The sequence below is a fragment of the Penicillium hispanicum genome (assembly GCF_028827665.1).
Source record: "Penicillium hispanicum strain IBT 35686 chromosome Unknown utg000007l_segment0_segment0, whole genome shotgun sequence".
NCBI lineage: Eukaryota > Fungi > Ascomycota > Eurotiomycetes > Eurotiales > Aspergillaceae > Penicillium > Penicillium hispanicum.
In genome coordinates, this window is record NW_026623199.1 from 56339 (window position 1) to 81550 (window position 25212).

At 52.3% G+C, this 25212-nt stretch overlaps 11 protein-coding genes across 11 annotated transcripts; 5 read left to right on the forward strand and 6 right to left on the reverse strand.

Moving 5' to 3' along the window:
* Window positions 1–101: 101 nt before the first annotated feature.
* Window positions 102–2173, reverse strand: N7459_007798 (putative acyl-CoA dehydrogenase; the record flags this gene model as incomplete). Its single annotated transcript, XM_056946966.1, has 3 exons — window positions 102–1623; window positions 1687–1966; window positions 2020–2173. Coding segments are annotated over 3 exons (1956 nt in total), but the record flags the coding sequence as incomplete, so codon positions are not given.
* Window positions 2174–2700: 527 nt separating this feature from the next.
* N7459_007799 (glycoside hydrolase family 18 protein) lies at window positions 2701–4023 on the reverse strand (the record flags this gene model as incomplete). The annotated part of the gene is made up of 4 exons (XM_056946967.1): window positions 2701–3347; window positions 3428–3662; window positions 3728–3752; window positions 3833–4023. 4 exons carry the CDS (start codon window positions 4021–4023, stop codon window positions 2701–2703), a joined length of 1098 nt encoding a protein of 365 aa, XP_056796477.1.
* Window positions 4024–5791: 1768 nt separating this feature from the next.
* Window positions 5792–6556, forward strand: yth1 (cleavage polyadenylation factor RNA-binding subunit YTH1; the record flags this gene model as incomplete). The annotated part of the gene is made up of 1 exon (XM_056946968.1): window positions 5792–6556. One exon carries the CDS (start codon window positions 5792–5794, stop codon window positions 6554–6556), a length of 765 nt encoding a protein of 254 aa, XP_056796478.1.
* An 885-nt stretch (window positions 6557–7441) lies between these two features.
* On the forward strand, window positions 7442–8404 carry pst2 (putative NADH-quinone oxidoreductase Pst2; the record flags this gene model as incomplete). Its single annotated transcript, XM_056946969.1, has 5 exons — window positions 7442–7468; window positions 7536–7621; window positions 7682–8078; window positions 8138–8224; window positions 8252–8404. 5 exons carry the CDS (start codon window positions 7442–7444, stop codon window positions 8402–8404), a joined length of 750 nt encoding a protein of 249 aa, XP_056796479.1.
* Window positions 8405–9007: 603 nt separating this feature from the next.
* On the forward strand, window positions 9008–11191 carry npl4 (nuclear protein localization protein 4; the record flags this gene model as incomplete). Its single annotated transcript, XM_056946970.1, has 4 exons — window positions 9008–9106; window positions 9183–9313; window positions 9379–10843; window positions 10907–11191. The coding sequence occupies 4 exons, from the start codon at window positions 9008–9010 to the stop codon at window positions 11189–11191; spliced, it is 1980 nt and encodes a 659-aa protein (XP_056796480.1).
* Window positions 11192–11846: 655 nt separating this feature from the next.
* On the reverse strand, window positions 11847–13502 carry N7459_007803 (DUF2417 domain-containing alpha/beta hydrolase; the record flags this gene model as incomplete). The annotated part of the gene is made up of 1 exon (XM_056946971.1): window positions 11847–13502. The coding sequence occupies one exon, from the start codon at window positions 13500–13502 to the stop codon at window positions 11847–11849; it is 1656 nt and encodes a 551-aa protein (XP_056796481.1).
* Window positions 13503–14455: 953 nt separating this feature from the next.
* Window positions 14456–15560, forward strand: N7459_007804 (uncharacterized protein; the record flags this gene model as incomplete). The annotated part of the gene is made up of 4 exons (XM_056946972.1): window positions 14456–14574; window positions 14639–15058; window positions 15121–15473; window positions 15529–15560. 4 exons carry the CDS (start codon window positions 14456–14458, stop codon window positions 15558–15560), a joined length of 924 nt encoding a protein of 307 aa, XP_056796482.1.
* A 1087-nt stretch (window positions 15561–16647) lies between these two features.
* Window positions 16648–20096, reverse strand: N7459_007805 (putative transcription initiation factor TFIID subunit; the record flags this gene model as incomplete). The annotated part of the gene is made up of 6 exons (XM_056946973.1): window positions 16648–17683; window positions 17744–18558; window positions 18613–18656; window positions 18712–18850; window positions 18911–19444; window positions 19908–20096. The coding sequence occupies 6 exons, from the start codon at window positions 20094–20096 to the stop codon at window positions 16648–16650; spliced, it is 2757 nt and encodes a 918-aa protein (XP_056796483.1).
* Window positions 20097–20434: 338 nt separating this feature from the next.
* On the forward strand, window positions 20435–21040 carry N7459_007806 (mediator of RNA polymerase II transcription subunit 11; the record flags this gene model as incomplete). Its single annotated transcript, XM_056946974.1, has 2 exons — window positions 20435–20506; window positions 20573–21040. The coding sequence occupies 2 exons, from the start codon at window positions 20435–20437 to the stop codon at window positions 21038–21040; spliced, it is 540 nt and encodes a 179-aa protein (XP_056796484.1).
* Window positions 21041–21347: 307 nt separating this feature from the next.
* Window positions 21348–22490, reverse strand: cap2 (F-actin-capping protein subunit beta; the record flags this gene model as incomplete). Its single annotated transcript, XM_056946975.1, has 5 exons — window positions 21348–21421; window positions 21480–21527; window positions 21590–21859; window positions 21938–22317; window positions 22462–22490. The coding sequence occupies 5 exons, from the start codon at window positions 22488–22490 to the stop codon at window positions 21348–21350; spliced, it is 801 nt and encodes a 266-aa protein (XP_056796485.1).
* A 300-nt stretch (window positions 22491–22790) lies between these two features.
* N7459_007808 (uncharacterized protein) lies at window positions 22791–23600 on the reverse strand (the record flags this gene model as incomplete). The annotated part of the gene is made up of 2 exons (XM_056946976.1): window positions 22791–23452; window positions 23543–23600. 2 exons carry the CDS (start codon window positions 23598–23600, stop codon window positions 22791–22793), a joined length of 720 nt encoding a protein of 239 aa, XP_056796486.1.
* Window positions 23601–25212: the final 1612 nt, after the last annotated feature.

Sequence of the window (25212 nt, forward strand, 5' to 3'; positions counted from 1 at the left end):
TAAAAGCGGATCGCTTGATGGAGATTCATTGATCGAGACTTTGATCTTGTAGTATACGACGCGCCTCATATGGGGTATGCCTAAAGTCATAAATATAATGCTCACAGCTTTGAACTGTCTCTCTGCAGAGACCGGTGGCCTAATGCCCGCTTAGCTGGGAGATCGATGCCCCAAGCGATCTGGCAGTCCCACTGAAGATGGTTTTCTCCACGGGACTCGACATCCTCCACCTCCTGCACAGTGACGATGTCATGAAATACCATGTCTCCGACACCTCCCTCGGCGCGGAGAACCCAACGGCGGGCGATTTCGACAGTCACGGGATCTTGGTCGCGTTCAGCATCGAGAGCTAACAGCATGCCGCAAACAATCCACGCGAGAGTAAACATGTATCGACGAGCGTCGGCCAGGATCGTTGTTGGGGCCTGATTCTTCGTAGAGAGTCGAGCCCGGAAGGCCGACCAAGCAGCCGTCAATGTATCTCGCAAGCTCACTGCGTGGATTAATGACAGACTGCGTTCAACCCACGCGGAAAACACGTCCATATTAGCAGCCTTGAGAAGGAAGCGAGACACCTCGCTGGCCAATACATTTGTGGTCCCCTCCCAAATGGAGTTGACGGCAGTATTGCGCAGGATACGGGAAATGTTGAATTCAGGCTCGTCCGCCTCATCCATGTAGCCGACGCCGCCCATTGCCTCTTGGCATTCTTGAATCCCAATCACAGACATCTTGCTGATCACGCCTTTGGCAGCGGCTGTTAGGGTACGAAACACCACATTTGCCTCCTTTCCTGGGCGCGGCAGATGGGAAAGCTCCGGATGTTGTGTTGTATCGTTCTCAACCAGCCCCATCACGGCAATAGTAAAGAAGGCCAAGTTCATCCCACCCCGGTGTTTGACCTCCAAGTCTGCTAAAAGCCGTAAATGCATGGGAATCAACCATAAAGGCTCGCCAACGGTAGTCCTTACCCTAGCAAAGGACTTTGTGATGCTGATGGCTCGACGCCAGCCAGACAAGGATCCGATTAAAGTATGAATGCGGGTCAGGTTGAGTAGAGGGGCAATAGTGACCACTCCCTGATCCAGGTCCCCAACCAGATGGGCACGCATATCCTTCAGTTCGAGCTCGGCGGTGGGTAACTCCTTTGTACCCAGTTTGTTTTTCAGGCGATGAATTCGGATCCCATTTGTGACTTGTTTGGATACGCCATCACTGTCCACGATCGTTTTGCGGAGGGGTGCCAGAAAGGTGCTCAGCTTTCCCGAGGGAGTCTTGGCAAGCAAAAGAGCTACGTTCGCGTCAGTGGCCGAGGAGAAGAACTTAAATCCATTGATCAGGTAGTCTCCTTCTCCGACTGGATCAAGACTCGTAGACTTGGGTAGCGGAGAATAGGTTGCCCAGGTCTCGGTGCTTTGGACGTCACTGCCCCCGGCTCTCTCTGTCATCCATTGACCCGACGTCAAGTGATCACGATTCTCAGAAATGAGGCCTTTGAAGGTGATTTGGAATGGATGTGTCGGGTGTAATCCATCGAGCCTCGATGAGAGAATAAAAGCCGCACCGTCGGTCATGCTCATTGGGCAGGAATAGAGCCCCGAGGAAGGAGAGAAAAGATAGTTCCTGGCATCGCGTTTAGTTTTCAACAAACGGGTATAACGATCGAGAGTGGTTATCAGGTCTTACAGTGCATATTGAACCGTTCGTCTCTGCAACCCCAGGGCGGAGTCGTAACCAGCCGAAACGATCTTGTGGCGAGCTCCCCAATGCCCTAACTGCTTCCAGCCCTCGCTGGTGACGAGTCGGTCATAGTCATAGCGCTTGCCCCATACATTATGGCTTTTGAAATATGGTTGATTGCGCTCTGCATCGGCGTTCCATTCCCGTACGCGCTCGGAGACGGCCTCGGCGCCGAGCTGCATCAGGTGGAGTTCTACGGACTGCAGAGTCGCAGAGGGGAGGTACCCTGGAGTGATGTCAATGTTGGAAAGTCACTTAGATCATCAAGGGCACTCCCACATTGCAAAGATCGCCGAAGAGTCGTGTCCGATGTATAGGTATTGTCCAATGCAGCAGGTTCGGTGATAGAGCCGATATCCGCTGTCGCGGGCTGGGGCGGCGACGGCGACATGCTGGCGTTGATGCTGATGCTTTTGGAATGGGAATCTGAGAAGCTGAAATAGAGGAGTGCGGGAATTACGATTGCAGCCTCGCGCCAGCAGGACAGCCATCACGGCGCATTCAATCGATCGGTTGACAGGTAGAAAGTGCGGGGGCGCGGCCGAAGCTTGTTGGGGCGAGTTGAACCTCGGCGTTCGGCTCGTGTTGCTTCTGCAGTCCTGGACTTCGGTGCTGCTGGAGCAAGAACTGTGGATATCGAGTTTTGACGATCGAGGGATTCAGCTATCGATTGAGGAGATCCGGAAATTGGGCTAAGGCCATAGGCTCTTACTAAGAATCATCCCACCCCAGGGAATCTACAGAGAATACAATCCCAAGAGAGGGTTTACTTCTACCTTCATGGCATGGAACACTGTAACAGTACTAGAGTCGGCGAAAAGTCAGAGGAGATGGCCTCTACCAGGGCTGCTGGCTTCACCTGGGCCTTCAAGGTAGCAAGAAGACATCATGGGTGGAGCGAAGGGTACATTGGGAGCTAACAATTTTTCCCCGTTCAGCCAATTCAGCTACTCTGGTGGCTTACATCTCATGGAGCGTGTTATACCCCGTCTCGATCAAGCTTCGTGGACCCCGGGCATCAGAGCAGATGTGCCAGTAAAAGAGACCTCCTAGCTTCGACGAGGTCACAAACCCGGCCTTTTGCTGAACCGTTGCAGGCGTATCGTAGGTGATAAATCCGCCATCCGCCCCGATACAGTATGCTGCACCAGCCTGCTTATCAAGATACTCCTGCGTTCCCGGGCGCGGGAGATCGCTATAGTCGAAGACTCCATCCTCGCCACCACAGCCGGTGTACCGCTGGCCAGGTCCATGACTACCGAGGAATGAGCGTCCGTATACTGGGATGCCAAGGATGATCTTTCGCGGGTTGACACCCTGGGAGGCCACATAAGAAACGGCGGAGTGACCAGAGACGGGTGAGCCATAGAGCTGGGCTTGATGCCCCGTCTCAGCTTCCCAAGGTCCGGAGAAGTCGTATGCCATGAGATTGATCATATCCAGATACCTCTGTGCAACAGAGAGATCAATGTTGCGAAGAGCCCATTGGCCAGCGGGCAGACAGGTGGCCAGGACATATTGTGGGGCAGGCAGCACCTCACGCAGTCGGGCGAGAAGACGAACGTAGTCTTTGCCCTGCTTCGAGTCGGCGGGATGTTCCCAATCCACTGAAACACCGATCCCATGAGTAGTTAGTGCAATCCCACCGTTTCCAATGCGATCCCACGCGGTGGGATGGGTGACTCACCGTCAATTCCATCCAATCCGAACTGATCTACCAATGCGCGGGCACTTCGAACAAACGTGTCGACACGGGATCGACTGTGGGCGACAGCAGCAAAGTTCTCGCTCCCTTTTCCGCCTCCGCCCACAGAAAGGATCACCCGCATCTTGGAGTACTGCTGTTTCAATTGTACAAAGGCTCGCAGACAACCCTCCGTGCCATCCACCGGCATCTGGGTATCAGCCCACTCGTCACTCAACTACAGCCGCTCTGCGTTAGCCAAGTCCCGATCACGCTTGTCACGCCGGGTCACTCTGGACATACGTAGACTGTGCCATCCTCTTTGACCCTGCAAAGGTTCCAGATTGAGATTAGTGCATCATCAATCTATACTATTTCTCTAACGACGGTGATTGGCTGATAACGTACCAAGCAAATGCGTAAAACAGGTGCGAGATGAAGCCTAATCGCAGCGACGAGGGAGGCTGCTTGCGGTAGATCCTCCAGTTTGGATAGTAGGCTGCATTGGTGTACAAAGGCACTTCGTAGGAGCCAGGGGAAGGAGAGGCGGGGTCCGCCGAGGGCCGCTGGCGAAAGATTGCGCGGGCAGCCGAGAACATGGCTCCAAATTGTCAGGATACAAAGGAAGCAGGAAATGTGATCAACAAAAGCGATAATGGAGGAGGAAGCTATCTACAGAGGGAGCTCATTCCCAGACGGTGATTAGGTCATACTAATCCCGAATGGGACTAGTATACATACCGTAAAGAACAACTGGTAACTCCAGTTTGTCCTGATGACCTTCGAGCCTAGCGGTATTGAACGGTAGTCCGATTTATGAGCCCGGATCGCATGTTTTTTTTTCTTCTCCTCCCTCTTCTCTTCAACTCGCGCGATTGGCGAAGTTCCTGGCGCTCCGAATTCACTTGCTCCCTGAGACAGAGATTCGCATGGCACATCCGGGGGCTGTGCTTTACACGGGCAGTGGAGGCTCTACCCCTCCACTGTGAACGGCGTGAGAATGCGGGGCGCATCTGGGCTAATGCCAGGCAGGCCAGATCATCACTTCCAGATGGACGAGTGGAGGATCCTCGTGGTGTGACCAATCGCTGTTGCCTGGATCATGCCAGTGCGACGACTGCTCGAGATCTCGGAGCATCTCCTACTGGTGCTTCGCAACGTCCGGTCGAGACTCCTGCGCAAACGAGGCGGCCCCTTATATCCACATTTGACATGCGGTGAGATTCGGCCAGGAATTTATGGTCGGCTTGATCGGGTCGCCGTCAATTCGCTGGTGACGACGTGCATGTGGGGATCGTATGCACCCCATTCCTCGTGCCTCCAGGGTCACACTGATCAGGGCACTAGATGTGCGCAGGCAACCCTCCATTCGGAATCCATGAATAAGTCGATGGTCACAGATTACAGCATCATCTTCGTGGAGATGTCCTTGGGAGAATACGAAATGGGGATGAGACCGGACCGTGGCCAGGCTGACCCGATGTTGTTTTGCTTTTTCCATCCGGAGTTGATTGGCTGAGAAATTGCGGCAAAGTAACACTGCCTTTGTTTTCCCCGCAATGTTTTGTGTAGACACTGGGGATGTCGCTCGAGACGCAAATGCAGGCAGTGAATGGCACCTAATCATAGTATAGGTCCAACTCAGACCTGGTAAACTTGAAACATGTCTCATATCGATTAGCTTGTCATAAGAGTCCTTTTCATCGTCCCCGTCGGACACAGTTAATACCATAGGCTGATCAAGCGATTTCAAATCACTCACACAGGTCAAAAACTTACCAATTACATACTTGCACTTAGATGTATACGGAATTTCTATATTAGACCCAAGTACTGGGTAGATATACATATGTATGCTTTGCTGTATAGGAATGAAGAAACGATTTGAATGGACGGGATTCGACGGAAAAAAAAAAGTGGGTATAGTAGAATCTAGTCATTTAAACATTGTGATATGAAGCTGTGGATATGCGACTCGAGGCATTGAATTTTAATGAGATAACAGTAAGGAACATAATCAGACCCTCATTAATTAGCCAAATTTCCTGACGGGTCTAGCAATGCGCATGATTATTATTGTAAGAGCTGGACCCCGGCCTCAGGCCTCCATACCGGGATTGGTACAAGACCTGATTTATAAGGCACCGACCGGGGGATCTCGCTCCCGTAAATCAAAACCTCTTCACGAACCATTCGCAATCCATCTGCTTCTCCTCTGAACGACATCTCGCGTGAAGCTCTTTGTGCCCGGAGCTTCGAGTTCGCTGTTCACCTTCGCAATTCGAGGAGGCTTTCTTTGTCATACCTTTTCAGCTGCTCCTTGCCACCTGAACCCCGAGTCGAAGCTATCCATCGCTCCGCGACATCATGTCAGCCGATGTTGAAACCACCGCCACGCGTCTTTTATCTGCCGAACCCACGCGCGATCCGAGTTACGATGACTTCTCTTTCACGCCATTCCTCCGCACGAGCTTTGGATTCGGCCTCGCCAGTGACGTTCCGGTCTGCAAAGCCTACGGCGAAGGCCACTGTCCCCTAGGACCTGCCTGTCCAGACCGACATCCTACACCCTCTCGAGTAACCACCTCCACCACCACTGCGTCTGGACTGGCACCATCCACCACTCACGGGTCGCTAGTCTGCAAACATTTCCTCAAGGGGTTGTGTAAGAAGGGGCTGAAATGCGAGTATCTGCACGAGTACAACTTACGCCGCATGCCCGAATGCCAATCCTTCTCTCGTTCCGGATACTGTCCCAATGGCGATGACTGCCTCTACCAACATGTTCGCGAGGAAGCTCGACTCCCGCCCTGTGAACATTATGATCGAGGATTCTGTGAACTAGGCCCGCTCTGCGCAAAGCGACATGTCCGCCGCCGTCTCTGTTTGTTCTACCTGGCCGGTTTCTGCCCGGAGGGTAAGGCATGTCCGGAGGCGCATCCCCGATGGACGGAAAATCTACCACGACCTACCGTACGGACCGAGAAGACCGAAGAAGAGCTGGAGCATGAGCGTGCGCTCATTCGAGAAGAGCAGGAACGTGAGAAAGAGCGCGAGCGTGAGTGGCGGAACGAGCGCGGCCGCGGTGGTGGTTTCATGCGCGGACGGTTTCGTGGGCGAGGAAGGGGGTAATTGTGGTCTCCAACCAAAACGACCGGGCTGCAAGCTCTGTCCGATTTGCATTTTCACGGTGCCCGGGTTCTATTGGAGCGAAAGGCTTTCTGGCTGTTTGATCCTTGTCTTTTGTTGTTTTCGTTCGCAGTCCCAGAAGGACTGGTATCAAGATACCCAATGCATTGTCACGGTGAGGTAGACCCTCGCAACTGAACCTCGGCCGTAGGGAAATGGGCTACGAGTTCCCATATATGAAATCCCAACCGTCATGTCGGGTCCAAAGCCAGCCACCAAATTCAATTGGCCCGACTGCGATTGGGTGGCCTTCTTTGCGTCGTATCAAAAGCACTGCGGACCCTGTAGAGTCCTTCCGGCCGCAGTCAAAAGCGTTCAAGAATGCTCCGCGTCATGGTGGTGACTATGACATCATTGTACTCGGTTGGGAGAGAATTGCACATCACACACAGACCTTGCGCAGGGAGTAATTCTTAGCGATCCATTCCCAGGAACCAGAGTGAACCTCGCTTGCATTAGACATACCTGCACTGTCTCTTCGGGCTGGCCTAGCGGGTCTCATTTGTCAGAGATCGGTCAGACTCGACTAAGTCGACTCAACGCCCGTAAAGCCGAGTGGAACCCGTCGGGCCAACCAGCGGCCACATGTGTTCTGTCATCGATGACTGATGGACTTTGCTGAAGCTTTGCTATGCTTTGCTAATTTGCGAATAATCGGGTCTACTTGCAAGATCGGAGTCCACACCGCGTGCCCGCTGGTGGCGGCGGGGTTGGCCACAACTATAAAACCTCCCAACCCCCCTTGGCTCATTCTTCCATTCCAGTTCCTTATAACCGGCTCCGCCTTGACTACTACACCCGGATCTTCACTTCCCCCCTCTCACCACCATGGCTCCCAAGATTGCTATCGTCTTTGTAGGTCCGCCCTTCCAACACTGCTGGGTTGCTTGCATTTCTAGCATTGGCTAACTCTTCTCCCAAGTACTCGATGTACGGCCACATCCAGAAGCTGGCCGAGGCTGAGAAGAAGGGCATTGAGTCTGCTGGCGGCAAGGCCGACATCTTCCAGTATGTGTCTCTAAACATTTCCGCTTACCCCGGTACTAGATAAACTGACCGTTCCTCTAGGATTGGCGAGACCCTGGCCGATGAGGTTCTGGCCAAGATGCACGCGCCGCCCAAGTCCAGCTACCCCATCGTAGAGCCCAACGATCTCCTCGAGTATGATGCCGTCCTTTTCGGCATTCCCACTCGCTACGGTAACTTCCCGGCCCAGTGGAAGACCTTCTGGGACAAGACTGGTGGCATCTGGGCCACTGGTGGCTACTGGGGCAAGTATGCTGGTCTCTTCATCTCGACTGGTACTCTTGGCGGTGGCCAGGAATCGACTGCCATCTCCACCATGAGCACTCTCACCCACCACGGCTTCATCTACGTCCCCCTCGGTTACAAGAATACCTTCGCCCAGCTGTCCAACCTCGAGGAGGTCCACGGTGGAAGCCCCTGGGGCGCCGGTACCTTCGCTGTAAGTTCACTCAGATGACGTCCAATCCTTGAAGGGGACTCTTCTAACTCTTATAATAGGGCGCCGACGGTTCCCGCCAGCCTACCACTCTTGAGCTATCTATCGCCGAGGCCCAGGGCAAGGCCTTCTACGAGACCGTCGCCAAGGTCAACTGACTGCATGGTAGTACCGAGTCGAAGCCGATGAGCTCGACCCCTGCGGCGGCGGAAACGGCTGCGAAGAAGACCACGCAGCCCTCTCCGGCACAGCAGGGTGCCCAGAAATCAGAGAAGGAGAAGAGCAACGAAGGACCGTGCGGGTTGCCCAGAAAGTGCACCATCCTCTAACTGCGATCCAAACACCCTGCATCCGTTCTTCTCTGTCGAGTTTCTGGGGGGGGCGTTCTCAACGGCGTTTATGATGATATGGCGATGACGACCATGTTCCTTTTCAAAGAACCTAGATACTCCTAATTGATATAAAATGGCCAATTCTTCGTCACACCTTACTCGTCATTATTGTCTGCTCGCGGAGGCCACCGCGTAATCAACGACTCAGCACCATGCCGGACAGAGCCCTGTCGACGCCTGTGCTAGGCAATGCTCTCATCTGTTTTGACATTTGATGGAATGTAATATCTGCCTTCTATCGGCTTCTCCTTTCACCAACAGAGTCACTAAGTCAATGATCTGCCCTCGATCTTGCCCAGTGGTTACATAGATCTTCAGGTAATCTGCTTACCAATATTACGCACCCCAACTGCTTGTTCCTGCGGGGTGTCATGTTACTAGGTGACCGTACACCGCCCGCCTTCGGTGACGTGAGTTCGCGGAAGCTCCGAGCTGGAATGGCTCGACTCCGATGTGTTTCTCTTTCACCTGGCCGGAAATTCTCCCATCCACTTTCAGTCTCCTCTGTGATCCATCGACATTTGACTATCCCGGCCTATCATGGCTTCCCGGCCGATTCTCTTGCGTTTTGAGAGTCGGAACGGCCAATTTCGGTTCACTGTCAGCCCGCACGACCTCTTCCCTTCTCTCCAACAAAAGGTCGTTACTGGCCCCTAGCCCCTGATGTCCAGTCAAATATGTGCATTTAACTGATGTTTCATTTCCCTTACTTCAGATCATTGAACACTTGCCATCAGATGTTGATCCCTCAACCATTTCCTTGTCCAACCGACCGATAGGCACAGGTGGCGAGGAGAGACGGTTACAGGCGCTGGAAGGAGTTTCGATCGGGCAGGTGGGCCTCAAGTATGTACCGCAATGGGAAAGAAACGAATATCGGTGGACACGCTGCTGACAACAATGTCTCGAAGACATGGTGATAAGCTGTTCCTTGGATACCAAGAAGGCTCTACGCAGCAGAACGGCACCTCCAATGGCTTCACATCCACAGGTGCTCTACGGCGATTAAATGGAGCCTCGGTGCCTCAAGAACAAACGGTCCCTCTCCGTCCACAACCCACCTCTCCATCCGTGAATATCAAGAATCCATGGGATGTGGTGCAGCAGTCGCCACTGGATGATCTCCTCGATAAGAAGGACGGCAAGATCAAGCGGAGCCAGGACCCACGGATGTGCAAGCATGGTCCGCGCGGGATGTGTGACTACTGCATGCCCCTGGAACCATACGATCCGAAATACCTCTCGGAGAAGAAGATCAAACATCTCTCGTTCCATTCCTACCTGCGCAAAATCAACGCGGCGACCAACAAACCTGAGGTCAAGAGTTCATTCATGCCGCCACTCAGTGAACCTTTCTACCGGGTTCGACAAGATTGTCCGTCCGGGCATCCTTCATGGCCCGAGGGCATCTGCACCAAATGCCAACCCAGTGCCATTAGTTTACAGCCCCAGGAGTATCGCATGGTCGACCATGTGGAATTCTCTTCCCCTGATCTCATCAACTCATTACTGGACTTTTGGCGAAAGTCGGGGGCCCAGCGATTAGGATTTTTGTACGGGACTTATGAGGAATACGCAGAAGTCCCGCTGGGTGTCAAGGCAGTCGTTCAAGCAATCTACGAGCCCCCGCAGATGGGTGAGGTCGATGGAGTCACTCTTCATGACTGGCAGAATGAACAAGAGGTAGACGAGGTTGCCCGCCTATGTGGCCTGCAGAAGGTAGGGGTCATCTTCACAGACCTGCTCGATGCAGGCCGTGGCGATGGCTCTGTGGTATGCAAGCGGCATATCGATTCTTACTACCTTTCTTCTCTTGAGATTGCATTTGCTTCGCGTCTACAGGCTCAAAATCCGAAAGCCACCAAGTGGAGCCGTACAGGGCGTTTTGGTTCCGACTTTGTGACGTGTGTGCTCAGCGGAGATGAGACTGGAGCCATTGCTGTCAGCTCATACCAGGCCACTGTATCCGCGGTGGAGATGGTCCGAGCCAACATCATCGAACCCTCCGCAGAGCCTTCTGTGATGCTGGTCCAGTCAGAGGAAGACGAGGGTATGGGAAGCAGAACGCGGTATATTCCCGAGGTATTCTTCCGGCGAATCAATGAGTATGGCGCCAGTGTGCAGGAGAACGCCAAACCGAGTTTCCCCGTCGATTTCCTTCTAGTGACACTGACACACGGTTTCCCCACCGAATCGTCACCGCTCTTCACCAATAGCCGCTATCCCATCGAGAATCGTGAGGTCATTGGAGAGAGTCAGGAATTACGGCATGTTGCCCAGAAGTTGATGTCGCATGGAGACCCGGACAAAGCGATTCAGGGCGTGTCGGACTTTCACCTTCTGTGCTTTCTGCATGGACTGTCGACGTTCAATAAGGTCAGTCGCATATCAAATTATCCAATACCTTTCTACTTGGCATTAACTCCACCGCCATGACAGGACGAAGAAGCACTCCTCTGCAGAGTCGCCACGACCCATTCCCCCGCCGATGGAATTCAGCTGTTGAACACCTCCGGGTGGGCGACCTTGATGACAATTCTTCAAGAGAGTGGTGAGCGCCCCCCTAAGCGCCCCTGGCCCACCGCGGTTGAGTCTTCACGCCCGGATCCCCAGCTCGGGAGACGGCGGATTCACTCGCCCGCTACCCATATCCCCCGCTCCATGTCTCCCAAGTCCGACGGTGAACAGCTTGCTAAGAGGTTCAAGGGAGCTAGTCTAGAATGATCAGCTTTTTGTATCCACCCCTCGGTTTCTATTATCATCTCCGCCTGGTTCGATTCGATTGTATGAGGCATGGCCCCGAGACCTACAATCCAAATGCCTCTTTTCTTCCAACATCTTTGTGGACTTCTCGTTCTTACGATCTGTGGACCTCGGCTGGCTTTGGAGTTGAATGGGAGCGATGGGTGAGGTGAGGCGGTGGGATGGCGACCGTTCTGGCCTCCAACATGGATGTTTTACGATCGTATTTATTCCAAAAATTGTGGTTATCTATGGCCGGCCATCCTCCGGTATGGCAATGGATATTGGTTTTAAGATCTCATTCATTGTCTACTCTCACGCTTCGGCGATTTAGGACAATTGAACCGATATTGAACCACCAGTGTTAAGCTTCCGGTAAATAGGGCTTTTCAACCTGTCCAGTCTCCTTCATACCAGGGTCCCGTGAATCCCATCAAGCACAAGCGTTATGCATAGCAGGTCATCTTATGGGCAGGTGTTTTATTGATCTTTTGAGGTGGAATTTCATTAAGAGAATCATTATTTCACAAGTCCGCAAAATTTGTGGACGCTTTCCTCGGATTTGTCCTTACGAATCAAATAAATCAAGTATAACACTTAGACCATGACTATCGAAATACATACCCAGGATTTTGGTTCAAGCCCGATTCGCCTGACCTTTCTGCAGAATCTCCCGCAGCCGCTTTTCCAGCACTTGTCTTCCCTCCCCATTTGTCCAGACTTCATGCGGTGCGTCATGAACAACATCCCAGGACAGGAGCTTGTTTGTGATGCGAGAAAGCTCCTCTTGCCGTTTGGCCCATTGAGGGTCTTTATTCACCTTTACACCGGAGCTGACAACAACCAGCGGAGTCTCGCCCATCTGGACGTGTCGAGCGGACTGGACCTCGGCCGCAGTCATTGTGAGTGCCACAAGATTCTCCTGCAGTTTGGCCTTGATAAACTTGCCAGATTGATACGCAGAACGCCCAATCACTCGATCTTCCCGACTGCGGCCTCGCACCAGAGCACCGGCGAGACGATCCAGCCCCAGCGGAGAAATCACGCCACGAAGCCAAAGTACAAAGCCCCTGCTCGGTCTGCCCAGATCTTCCAGATAGGCTTCGTGCAGTGGATCAATGAGAAATATACCGGTGACTTCAAGCAGATGGCGGCTTGCAAAGAGCCGCGAATAGAGACTTCCGACTCCAGCCGAGACGACCACCCAAGGTCCGGTCTCATCGGCTAGAGCCAGAGCCTCGGATAGCGCGTCTGAGGCCATTCCTGCGGAATGCGGTGATGGCGCATTATCTGACCATGCCAGTCCCGGTCGGTCCCAGTAACAGTACCGGCCGATCAGACCATGCTGGTGCGCGTCGTCAATAAAGGGTTGCAACGAGTGCTCAACGGGACCGTCTCCGCCCTCAAGCAGAACAGTCGGCTGGTCTGCGTTTTCCTCGGTGCGATTCCCAAAACAGGCAAGATGAACCTGATATGTATCACCATGAACGGAGTACCGGTGGCCTGGTGAAGCAAGCGACACATCCCGAGCACGAAGCACTAGAGTGGCTGTAAATAGTATCGCGGCGATGGTCAAGACGACCAGGACAACCATCTCAATCAAAACAGCTCCCCATTCTTGCAGAGAGCGACGTGTCTCTTCGCGACCTGTAAGTCGCTCTTCCTCTTCGCGCTTGCCCCATGCCACTGCTCGATTCTGAACCAGTTGATACAGAGAGATGGCCGCAGCCCAGACCACCGAAGCGATACCGACCCAGCCTTCTTCGAGACGAATTCGTGGCACAGCCAAGATAATAATCATGTTCACCAGCAGAAAAGTGAAGAGGAGACTGCCCCAGATGCTGACTGGTTTAGATGGAACGGCAAAGAAGAGCAGTCCGAGCACGAGATACCCGGTTGCGAGCGTGGTATACGAGAAGGCGAAGAAGCCGGGGCCACGAGAGTGCATCAACGGCGGAGTGACGAAGATGGACACCAGCAAGAAGGTCCACCATACAAAACTGATGGCCAGCGCGAAGAGGGAGAAAGCGCGAAGCGCACGTACGCTCCACAGGTTGTAAGGAGAGACCTGGTTTCCGTGAGTGATCTCGTCTGTCGCAACGACTGGTTCGAAATGATATCTTACTGCTGGATCATCCGGGCTCAAGTAGCCCTGACTATTGTCGCGGCCAAGCAGCCTCGTGCGCTCGGTTGGTTCATTGTATTCGTGAGCGGATGCGTCTCCGTCCTGTTGGCCCTGGAACGACTCCGTCCTCTCAGGGTCGTCATTCTTTCGGCCCCAGAATGAAACCATTCTCGTTGTTGGAGCTAGATTCTTCAAATCAGCGGTCCCCAGGAGCTTTGCTGGTTCAGAGTTCTTGCCGGGTTGTACAACTAGTTATTTCCAGTGATCGCCGCCAACCTTGGAAGTTTAGATGTCTGACGTCATACATTGCCCCCCTGCCTTCTGCGCTGAGAGGTAAATGGCAAGTCGTCTTGACATGAGGCATGATTCTCTCGACATGAGAATTCAAAGTCTGTCGTATATCCGAAATGTCGAAAGATATCGACATGTTTCGGGGTGAACTTTTCAAGCCCGCGAAACGCTTGGTTCTCAGCGATCGTGGAGACATAGCTTTGTAATGCCAGCTAACTTTGGATGGTCCCTACATTAATCTAATTTCTGGAAAATGAATAGAATCTCGAATCTCGCGTAAGTTCTCCAATCACCATTCTATTGTACCTGGCACGATCCAATGCGTGATATAGTGGTGATACTTGGTTCTCTGGCCATCATTGTGATAAACTAACACGCTTTTCATACGATCATAGCCCGCTTCGTAAAATGCAGTACGAGTAATGCGCTCATCCCCATTCGAATGGCGTGATCGAGATGGTGATCATAATTGCGCTGCGAACCAGGCCTTGCTTGCCCGCAGGAGCGCATTGCGACTTACGGTAGGGATGATCTTCTCTTGATTTCGCCAGACAAGGTTGGTATCAATCCTAGAGCTGTTGCGGCACCTTGACCATGGATTCAATCTTTAGACTATGCGACCGATTTATGCACGGCTCAATGCCGGAATTCGTTTTGGCCCCCGCGGCGCATTCGGTGTTAATCGGGCTTTAGCTGTTTCGGGCGATGCGAGGCTCGTCTCTGCTGTCTTCGCTTACTCTCGCTCTTCCAGCTTCCCAGCACACCGCGTCTTTCCACTCGGTTTCTTTCTTTCTTCCTCCGTTGTGCTGCACGCATTCATCACCGTCGCAATGACTACCCAGGCCTCCATCCAGAAGAAGCCGGAGGGCCTTGACCTCTACTCTCGCTTCGCCTTCGCCGGTGCCGTCTGCTGCTCCGTCACTCACGGTTCCTTTACCCCAGTCGATGTGTACATTGTCCACCCGCTTCAGCTCGGCCGTCGAGTGTTCGATATAGACTGACTCACCCTCCAGCGTCAAGACCAAGATCCAGCTCGACCCCGCCACCTACAACCGGGGTATGTTCAGTGCTTTCCGCCAAGTCGTCCAGAATGAAGGTGCCGGCGCTCTCTTGACTGGTGTCGGCCCAACCTTTGCCGGTTACTTCATGCAGGGCGCCTTCAAATTTGGCGGCTATGAGTTCTTCAAGAAGCAATCCATCGATATCCTCGGCCTTGAGAAAGCCCGCCAGAACCGCACTGCCGTCTACTCGGTCTCGGCTGCCAGCGCCGAGTTCTTCGCCTCGATTGCTCTCTGCCCACTTGAGGCTACCCGTATCCGTCTCGTCTCTCAACCTGGCTTCGCTAGCGGTTTGATTGGCGGCTTCGGCAAGATTCTAAAGAACGAGGGTGTCGGGGCTTTCTACAGTGGCTTTGGTCCTATTCTCCTCAAGCAGTACGCTGATTCCGACGACAAGCTTTGATTGCCAGAAACGTAAATCTAATGTGATTCTATAGGGTTCCCTACACAGTGACCAAGTTCGTCGCGTTCGAAAAGGTTGCCGAAGCCTTGTTTGCGCGCCTTGACAAGTCTAAGTTGTCGAATGGCGCCCAGACCGGTGTCAACTTGGGATCTGGTCTTATTGCTGGTTTCGCCGCTGCCATCATCTCTCAACCCGCTGATACTATGCTGTCCAAGATCAACAAGACCCAGGGCCTGCCCGGTGAGAGCATCCTCTCCCGTCTCGTCAAGATTGCCGGTGAGCTTGGTATTCGTGGTTCCTTCGCTGGTCTTCCTACTCGTCTATTCATGGTTGGTGGCCTTACGGCTGGCCAATTTGCCATCTACGGTGACATCAAGAAGGCTCTTGGTAAGTTGGTTCGCTTCCTTTGTTCCTTTCACCCGGGCTGACTTTGGACCCGTAGGTGCCACCAATGGTGTCGAGATCTCTAAATAAGCGACCGGTTATGAGAATTCCAGAAGTTTGCATGGTTTAGACGGGAAGAATGAAGGCCTTTGGTACATATAGAGATCGAGGTAGCTAGATCTATGGCACGATACAAAGTTGAGCTAGCGACAATTTCCCTTGTTTACTATGATTTTCTACTTCTACTACGATGCAGTGTCCTGCAAACCTTCAGAATTAGTGTACAACTTGCACTGGGCCGGTATAAACATCCTATTCAAGGCGTGCATTCTAACCTTCACAATGTCCTCTACCTCATTCAACTCTTTTAGGAAATGAGTCAGAGAGGAGAGATGAAATGGCAAGACTATTGTAGCAGTCACAGTAGTGCGAAATATTGACAGTGAAAGTCCGTTGGTTGCTGGATGTCTACACATAGTCTCTTTCTTGCCGTCATCATCTCAGCGAGCGGTATCTCCAGCCGGCATGAAGCAGGGTATGGTCAAAACACTTATACCACACTACTAACTCCAAACCCACATTCACTGATGCTCCTCACGTCTAGGAAACTCGGTCCCTCCATGAGCCACTCAACTAGGAATGTGAAAGGCCAGTTACGAGACCGAGTATGATTATGATTATGATCATATGTGATTGGGGAGAAATGTCGTATTGGTTAGACAACTGCATTCCGGACCAATCCACATCCAATGCACCATCACAGTCCACTCATCGTACCGCGAGGGCCAATACGCAGTCCGCAACGGCCGCATCGGAAAGTTCGACCTAGACCAGGAACCATTTGACACATAAAAGACAATTAAAGGAGATTTTCGAGAGACCGCTGGTCACATAAGAGAAACATCACAAGTCAAGAGGCACACCACCATCACAAACCATAACACCAGAGTGGTCGCTAAGTCACAGATTCCAGACGCCACCAAGATCCCGCAAGAGATGGTGAGAGTGAGATGGTGAAAAATGGAATCAGACCCAACACAAAGAAAAGCACACTAAGAAAAAGAGAAAGAATAAAAAAAAAGAAAAGAGAAAAGAGAACCAGGGTATTTGCGCCGAGAAAATGGTGAGAGTTGACAACGCATATGCGCGTCGATGCAAGTCAAAGCGAAGCGCCCAGTCAAGGAAGGTAGGCACCACCCGCAACAACCAAATTCATATTGGTGAACTTGACTTTGTACACCGGGGTCTTCTTGGTAGGGAAGGCGCTGATTTGATCGGGGGTGACAACGACTTCCTTTCCCTTCTTCTTTTTGTTTTGACCGGCTGCTGGCGCAGGCGGGTTGACATCAATTTTGGTTCCGGCACCACCTTCGCTAATCACTCGTCCTGAGGATGCGTCCTGAGGGCCAGTGACATCCCAGACACGGACAGTACCGTCCGCTCCACCCGACACAAGCACGTTGGATTCGACACTCCAGCTAAGGGACCAGATCCCACCCTTGCCATGACCGCGCATGCGCTTCAGGAGTCGACCAGGAGCCAGATCCCAGAGGAAAATTGAACCCTGATCATCCGCTGATGCCAGCAGTTTACCATCCCGGCTACACTCCAGCGCAGTGATGTTGCCAGTGTGGCCGGTGAACATACGCACGGCATTTCCAGTAGTCACTGCCCACATGCGGACGGTGTGGTCACAACTGGCCGTGAAGACGTACGCGGAGTTGGGATGGAAACAAACACAGTCCACATCCTGATCATGACCAGCAAAGATGCGCACTTGACGAATATGGTCTGTCAGCCAGAGTCGAGCAGTCCGATCAGATCCACCGGTAACAAAGTAGTGGCCAAAAGGTCCCCAGCGCAAGTCCCACACGGGACGGTCATGGCCCTTGTAGACAACCATGCACTGCCAAAGGTCAAGAGACCACAGCCGGACGGTCTTATCCGCAGATGATGAGAGTAGATATCGAGGATTTGTTGGAACGTCATCTTCAGACAAGTTGTCTGAACGAGTTGCACTTGGCTGGAAGGCAACGGCGTACACGGGGCCAGAGTGTCCAATGAGACGGCGAGAGTTAGCCGGCGGCATGTTATCGAGATCGGAATAAGCCGGCTCAATATTCTTGCCATCAAGGCTCCAGATACGAATATAGGAATGATCGAATCCAGCGGCGACCAGGGTGTTGTCATCGGAGAAGTCGAGGCAATTGATTCTGTCAGTTTGTTAATAACTTTTGAAAGTAAAGTCAGCGGGGCGAAGCAACGTTACTGACCCATCATAGGTGTTGTGAAAAGTGAACATGCACACACTAACCCCGGGACCCACGCCACCCGTGTGCCCGTCCAGTCTGTACCGGTCTCGATTCTCCTTGACCTTCATAACCTCGATGGCCACATCACGAGCGGTAGAAGCTGGGTAGGGGATTTCAGCGCGAGTGGGGGCCTCCTCATCCTCCTCCTTCTTGATCATTTGATCAAATTCTTGGACAAGAGTATTACGGCCCGTAGCTGGCGGATCCTTCACGTCCTGTTCGGCCAGTTCGGCGCGCACATCTTCCTCTAGGGCCTGCTCCATGGGAAGCTTTCCGAGCCTAAGCCGTGGAAGAGTGCCTGCCATTGCTGGGTTGTCTCCAGTATAAGCCGAACCGGGATGATGGCCAGGAATACCTTCGTCTTCCGTGGGAAATGTCTGGCCTGCACCAATCTGACCCAGCATTGTGGCAAAGCTGAACCGATCATCGGCAGCTCGATCCATGGTTTTGATGCTGCAGAAGCTGCTTAGAATCGCATTCATGACAGAACCTCCCTCCTTTTCTTTGCTTTCGAGGAATTGAAGAAGGTTGGTGTAGGCAGGGTTGCTCAGAACAATGCGATACTTGTTGGAGCGGTAAAGCTTAGCCAGCGAGTTATCCTGGACATGCTCCGGGAGAGCAATTGGCTCAAATTTGCGGATGTCGTCAGTATGCTCCGGAAGAAACATGTTCTTGTTGGATTCAAAGAACTGTTTCGCATCTTGGGGATAGAACGAGGTGACCATGTTGAGAAAGGAGTACACAAAAAGCGGCCACAGAACACGACGGAGCTCCGGCTATGTTCCGGTTAATGACCGCTCCATTAATAAATAGATACGATATTCCCTTACCTTGTAAAGGTCTAGGTTTTCTTCAACCCATGTTTTGAGGAGATCTATACGTGCGTCAGAACCATAACTCTTTCTTGCGAAGAGTGTGAGATTTGTTACCAAAGCCTTGCTTGAACTTGGGACGAGCATCTTCACCAAGAGGAGGAAGAGGGCGGCCATCAATTTCCTGGTTGGCAGACTCCATACGAAGCATTGCCTCGGTGCGACTATAGCCTTTCTTGGCTAGATAGTCGATGACCTAAAACAAAGAAACCAGTCAGTCACGAGACTCCAGCATGTCAAAATCATTTCAACAGACTGTGTCAGATGAAGGGAAACTGGACAAAAAGCTCTCAACCACATCTTGGAAGGAAGTGGGCTGCTCGATCATGCTAGTGGAGTTTTGCAGAATATTTGGCAAATCAAAAGACTGTTGGAAGGGTGTTGGCACTGCCGCGTTGATCTTCCTCGCGGTCTTTCTTCTATCCCGTTTCTTTTTAACCATGGGGTCCACAGAAACGTCAGAGGAGACTTGAACAGCCGCTGCTGCATGGGTATCCTCTTGGGCAGGGCTCGGTGCGTCCGTCGGATGATTTTCCTCGAGCTTCAGCATGGGCCCCTTGACAGTCTCTCTCGAGCTACCAATGGCACCCTGCGAGGCTGCTTCCGAGCCTGCAGTCTCGTTGGCCGGATTTGATGGTGTAGAAGCAATGCACATCTCCCGCAGACTTCGGGAAACATTCCCAGAGTCGATAGTAGCATCCTTGGATGCTTCTGTGAGGTCGGCAGATGGGGTAGCATTCTTGTTCCTCTTCCCTTGACGAGGGGTCTTGGAGGCCGGCTTTGAGCTCTTCTTCCGACGACCACCAGCCATTGTAGAGGGCACAGCGGAGGGTAGCAGTCAATGGCAAAAGGGCAATTTCGAGTGATTCTTAGGATGAAAGCAGCATTGGGCAATAATAGGATAGGGTGAAAGGGTAAGGTGAGAGACGTGGCGCAACACAATACACAGCAAGCAAAGTGAGGAACATAGCCCAATTCGGCAGGCGTCGCCCACCCGCGTGCCTTCCCTGGCCACCATCATCTCCAGGCAGCACCAAATGGAGTTTCAGGCTGTTCATCACGGCTGAGGCTCGCCATCCATAGTACCAAACAACAAAGCAAAAGAAAACACACACCACAAGCTCACACAGTCCGCGAACTCACTTGCAACAGAGACAACATGATGACCACGCCTAACAGGCAGGTGGCAAAAAGGGAACATGGCCATCAAGGCAAAGTGGTGTGCACCAGTGGTATATATGGCAGTCACTTACAATCTGGTTCAGGTTCTGCTGCGACATAGCACCGCTTTGAGGTGGTGGAGGGCCCGGGGTAGGCGCAGGATGCACTGGAGTGCCAGCCAAAGGCTGCTGAGGGGTCATGGGCACGCCGCTCCCGTTTGCGCCGGGACCCATGGTGCTGCTGCGCGGAGCAGGACTGGGAGCGCCGCCTGGCGCGGACATGGCGATGGATGCAGTGAGTTGTCCAGGAGAGATCAGACAGATGAACTGCTGCTCAGATGACAAGTGAGATGCAGGGATGCGAGGAGGGATGCGACAACGAAGCAGAGTGAATGCCAGGGAAGTGAATTTGATATCTCAAGTTTGGCCAAGGCCGCGGGCGAGTTGCGCTTATTCAGCGCCTCCAGATTCCTGGACCCGCTCACACGTGATGGCCAATTCAATTCCCAGCGCAATCCCGCCGTGATCCTTTTCTGCGTGCCGGGGAGACGAGTATTTGGAAAAGCCTTCTATCGGACCTTGATTTGTGTGTATCCATTCCATTCTCTGAGGCCAACAGAATGAGCGAGGGAACTTCTACGCAGATGTTTAGCTCCGCGGACCGGATCCGCCAACTGAATGACATTGACCAGGTACGACTGCGGCTGCGGATATGTGAAATCGAGATGAATGAAAGCCTAACCAATTTCTGGGCTTAGGATGTTGCAAACTTGATCCGATCCGCCGGACTGGCTATCCAGGCCTTGACCAATGCAAAGCCAGACTCCGCCGATTCGGATGGCTCCCTTGAATCCCATAAATTGCAATTCAAAGAAGCGACAGCTCAATATTTCGCTCTCCTATCCTCAATTGATGTGCGGTTACGTCGTCAAGTCTACGCTTTGGAAGAAGCCTCGGTGCTGGCACCAGATTCAAGCTCCCGGGCGGGTGATGCCACAGGTACAGGCGCCATTGGTGCTGGAGGCACGGCAGGATCTGGCGCGGGCGCCTCCAACCCTCTGGATATTAGTTGGCTGAACAGCCGCAAGGACACAGTCGGTAAAGACAAGGAGGCGGAACTGTGGACAGCGGCACGGCGGTTTGTGGAGCAACTGGACCAGACATCGAATGTGCACCAGGACTCAGGCAAAGTAGATGATTATTCAGACAGAATGCAGGTTGATTGAGGATGCTATTCGCTAATGATGAAGACTGCTTTGAGATAAAAGTGAAGAAAAGCAGCGATATTTTGCAACACTTGATACCCCGAAATCCAAAGAGACGCTCGCATTAAGAGCAGCTATACTGTCGTCCTTCTTCTGGTGAAGTAAAGAAGAGAGTTGGCACAGGACCCTGTCAGAGGGTAAATGTAATATGGACTAGTATCGCATATGCACAGAAGTAAAGCTATGCGAGGGCAAGAATCAACCACAGTCCGTCTAATTCAATCGCCCCGAGTCAATCAAACCTGAAGATCGAACCCCCCAAGAGGTACTACTTCTGCATCGATTTGATCATCTCCAGCTGCGTCGCCCGATCCCGATTGGTCTCTGATAGCGGAGCCAAGCCTGGAAATCTTTGGTCAGAACCATCATATATTTGCAGAATCGAGCGGCCAACACTTACTCCGAAGCTCGCCTACGACATCCTTGGCCTTGCCAAAGTAGACTTCCTCTGAAAGATCACAATTCAGGTTAGTATATCTGTTCCAGATCCAGTGAGACAGAAATACGCACGAAGCAAGTTCCGCATCTTCAATTCCATATCCTCCACCAGTCTGCCCACATTGGCGATATGGCTTGCATCCGACTCGACAGGTAGGTCTACCTCCACCTGGCGGGTCATGTTGCCACTCAGGTCCATCTCGCCCAGCGCCTGGCTATCGTTGGCCAGGTGGAGGATAACGGTGCTGGTGAGTTTATAATGGGACATACGAGCCCGGTCGGTGGCCTCAAAGACGTGGATGCTGTCCCATTCCCCGGAGCTCTGCGATCCGGGGGTCACCCCTGGACGACAGAGTCAGCCATTATCAACTTGAAAGAGCCCCCTTCGCGTCAATCGAAAGAAAGCACACACACACGCACCTTTCTTTAAGAGCACAACACCGGCGAATCCATCGTCCAAATCCCAAAAGTACACACTCCCCACGCCGCCCTCGTAATAGAGCTCGCGGTAAACGTCAAAGGCCTCATTGGCCGCAACCTCGAGCTTGCGTACTCGTTCACTGGGGACGGTACCATCCTCGAGTGGGGGGTCAAATTCATTGCTCCATGGTGACCGGTAGCTATCGCCGTCGCGGTTGTAGTCACAGAGCAGGTAGTCACGGTTGGTCTGCGGGCATCGGCGAATCTCCAGGGGCTGATCGACGGAGGAGAGGAGATCTTCGGTGAGGTCAGGAACAATGGTTGTGATGGCATTCAGGTTGGATTTGGTGTTTCGTGGGTTCAGGCGGCGCAGGAGATCACTGGGAGAGACGTGGTCAACTCGGGGTGTCTACCTGCTGCGCATAGGGCGGGGTTGCAATGCAGGGCGTGGCACACTGGTCCTTCTGGTCTGTAGAGCGCCATGGTCTGGGAGATAGTCAGGGGTAGGGTTGTGAAGGACTCACAGTGCACTATCGAACTGTACATCAGCCATGGTGGGCACACGGGGGGAGATGGGACTTGGTATACGGGATGGTCTCCAAGCGGCGGAGGTTGCTGGGCGGAGGTGCGTGGGTGCAGGTACCCATGCGCGTGGCAATACCGGATCGAATCATCGACCTCATCTCCCAATCGGCGCGCTTTAACTAGTTACAAGAACTACACGCAGCAGGGGAGTATTTCATAAAAGTGAAAAAGGTCGATGTTCGATCTTGTATTATACACAAATTCCAGATTTCAATTCGGCCTCCAGCTTGTCGTGTCCCATCCTCTGGCTCCCTCCCCACTGTCCCGCTCAGCCCTGTCGCCAAATAGTCACAGTGTTGAGGATTTCGGAATAGAGATCTAATTCGGCATTGTGCTGCTGCTCTTGCAGAGAAGCTTGCGGCAAGTCCGAGTCATATCTCCATGTCTGGGTCTGATCGTTCCAATATTGCCCGGCATTGTCACCGGCACGGTCTGTGTTCGGCGTGTATGTGGGCTCTTTATTCCAAGGCCAATACCCCACAGTCTTTCCATCCGGGGAGGTAATCTTCTGGAGAAGCGAGATAGTTTTGGGCGTTCTCACTTCATAAGTCGAGATCCACGTCTCCGCCGTTGTTGCCCCGGCCGTCCATGTCGCTGCCGCAAGTCGCTCCTTGAGACTTTTGCCTGTAGGGGTGCTTCGCGTGTATGGCACGACATCTGTCTCCTCATCCTCAAGATTCAAAGACACGGGTATGGTTTGCGATGTTGGAGAATCCCAGCTTGCGATGTCAATGAGATCTTGGAGCACTTGGTTGACAACGGGCTCGTATGTCAATCTCCTACTCTTTTTCTCGGCCAATCCACCGATCTGAGTAGCTTGAGGCCAGCTGAGCTCGACGTTGTCTCTGTTGTATGTACATGTAGTGGTATTAACGCCGTGTTTTCCCTCGTCTGTATATAGGGGAGACTCCACCGTTGTTGAGTAAGGAGCTACATTTCAGATGCGATTGTAATTTGTCGGATACCACCCCTTTGTACCCTTGGCCCTTTATGAAGATTCCATAGGAAGGGCGGCCCTACTGTATGAGAAAAAATAAATATCGACCCGTCTTCGCGAGTCAGGAAGCAGACTATTCATGAGTCATGGATTTCCCACGAGTCAAGTTATCGAGCTAATAATGATTGCCCAGCTCTTACGAGTAGTGGGGAATCAGAGTAATTTTACCTTATATTTCAGCTTCGTTAATCTCAAAAAGATCCTGTTTTTCTTAGGCAAAGTTCGCTTACGCTTAGCTACTATCTAGGTATATTTTAGTATCTACATTCTCTAGCTTCTAAGGTTAGAATCACCACTATTCTTATCCCCTCTAAATTAGACTATATAGCTTGAAACGACACTTTCCATTATATAATCGACAGTCCCAGGATCAAGTGGTAAAATTATCTTGTTTAGTTGCAGGAGTGCATTGGGCGCCTGCGGGGAACAGATCTCCTCAAATGTATGACTTTCCCCAGGCTCCCCGCTATAATAGGTAGTTTTCTCTAGAGTAGTATCCCAGTTCATCGGAGAATTGAAGCAACAGTGGGATTCTATGCTTTCCAACTCTGGGAGATGCCTTCAACGGAGCTATACGCTAGTGTCGATACTGTGCACGCCTCGTCGGAGGTCTTTTACACTAATTCTCATACTCGCAGCCCATCATCGGGCAGGGCGATCAATATTATCTGACAGATATCAACAGGAAACCTGATCCCATAGGGACGACGGACGTAGGTAGGGTTGTCAATTTCCAACACGTGTCTCAGATTGACTTAAGCTGTAGACATCAATGATCTTGAAGTCGACCTCGTAGTTCCTCGGCCTATGAGAGATGTCTTCGTGTTGTACTTGGGGTAGAGGGATGAATCCTCCCAACCTTCCGGTTCAAATGGCAATCAATGGTAATAAGCATATCCTCGCGGGTATCTGATTGGCTTAGTGAGCGCCTTTGTAGTGCTGTGCGTCTGCAATAGTGTGCAGAGCAATTCCATCTCAATGACTGGAGAGCCCCGTCGCTCTCCAGAGCTGGACAGAAGAACTGGGGAATCTCCAGTGGTGAATATACTATGTTCTCTAGCTGTCTCACTAGTCCGGTTATAGTTGAGCAGTTATGCCCCTGAAGAATTCTCGATAGGGCGAGCAGCAAAAGATTGCCTGTGTTCGAGTATGCCGTGTCTACATGAAGAAGACAAGAAGAGTAAGCAACATACTGTGGGCGTTCCCACGGAGAGAATGAAGAAAAGATGTTAAGAATCAATTTCTGCGCCCCTAGCAGTCTCCTCCAAGGATTGATGGCCCGGTGTGCAATCGAAAAGGGAATCGAAAGGTGATCGCAAAAAAGCAAGAGATATGAAAGGAGCCTGGTGGAGACGACGGCGCCCCTGGCCCGGTCGATCCGTCAGATCCACCCGGGGTCCTCGAGTGCCTAGACTGCATCGCATCGCATCCCCGTCAAGGGGTGAAGAAGTCCATCTCTGCACGTTGTGTCCGCAGGAGGCGCGCTTCCCTCTGTGGAAGAAGCAAGGCGAAGTGCCACCTGCATTATTGTGCCCGAACCTCTCGTCCATGGAACGTAGAAAGGAGTCCCCGACGCTCGAAGCTTCATCCGAGACACTACGAATGAGGGCAGACGCCACAGTGCTATCGTAGTGCCTGTTTTTCTGGCCTCCGGGGATTGTGATTGGGGTAAGGGGCCGGGGTAGAAAAAAAA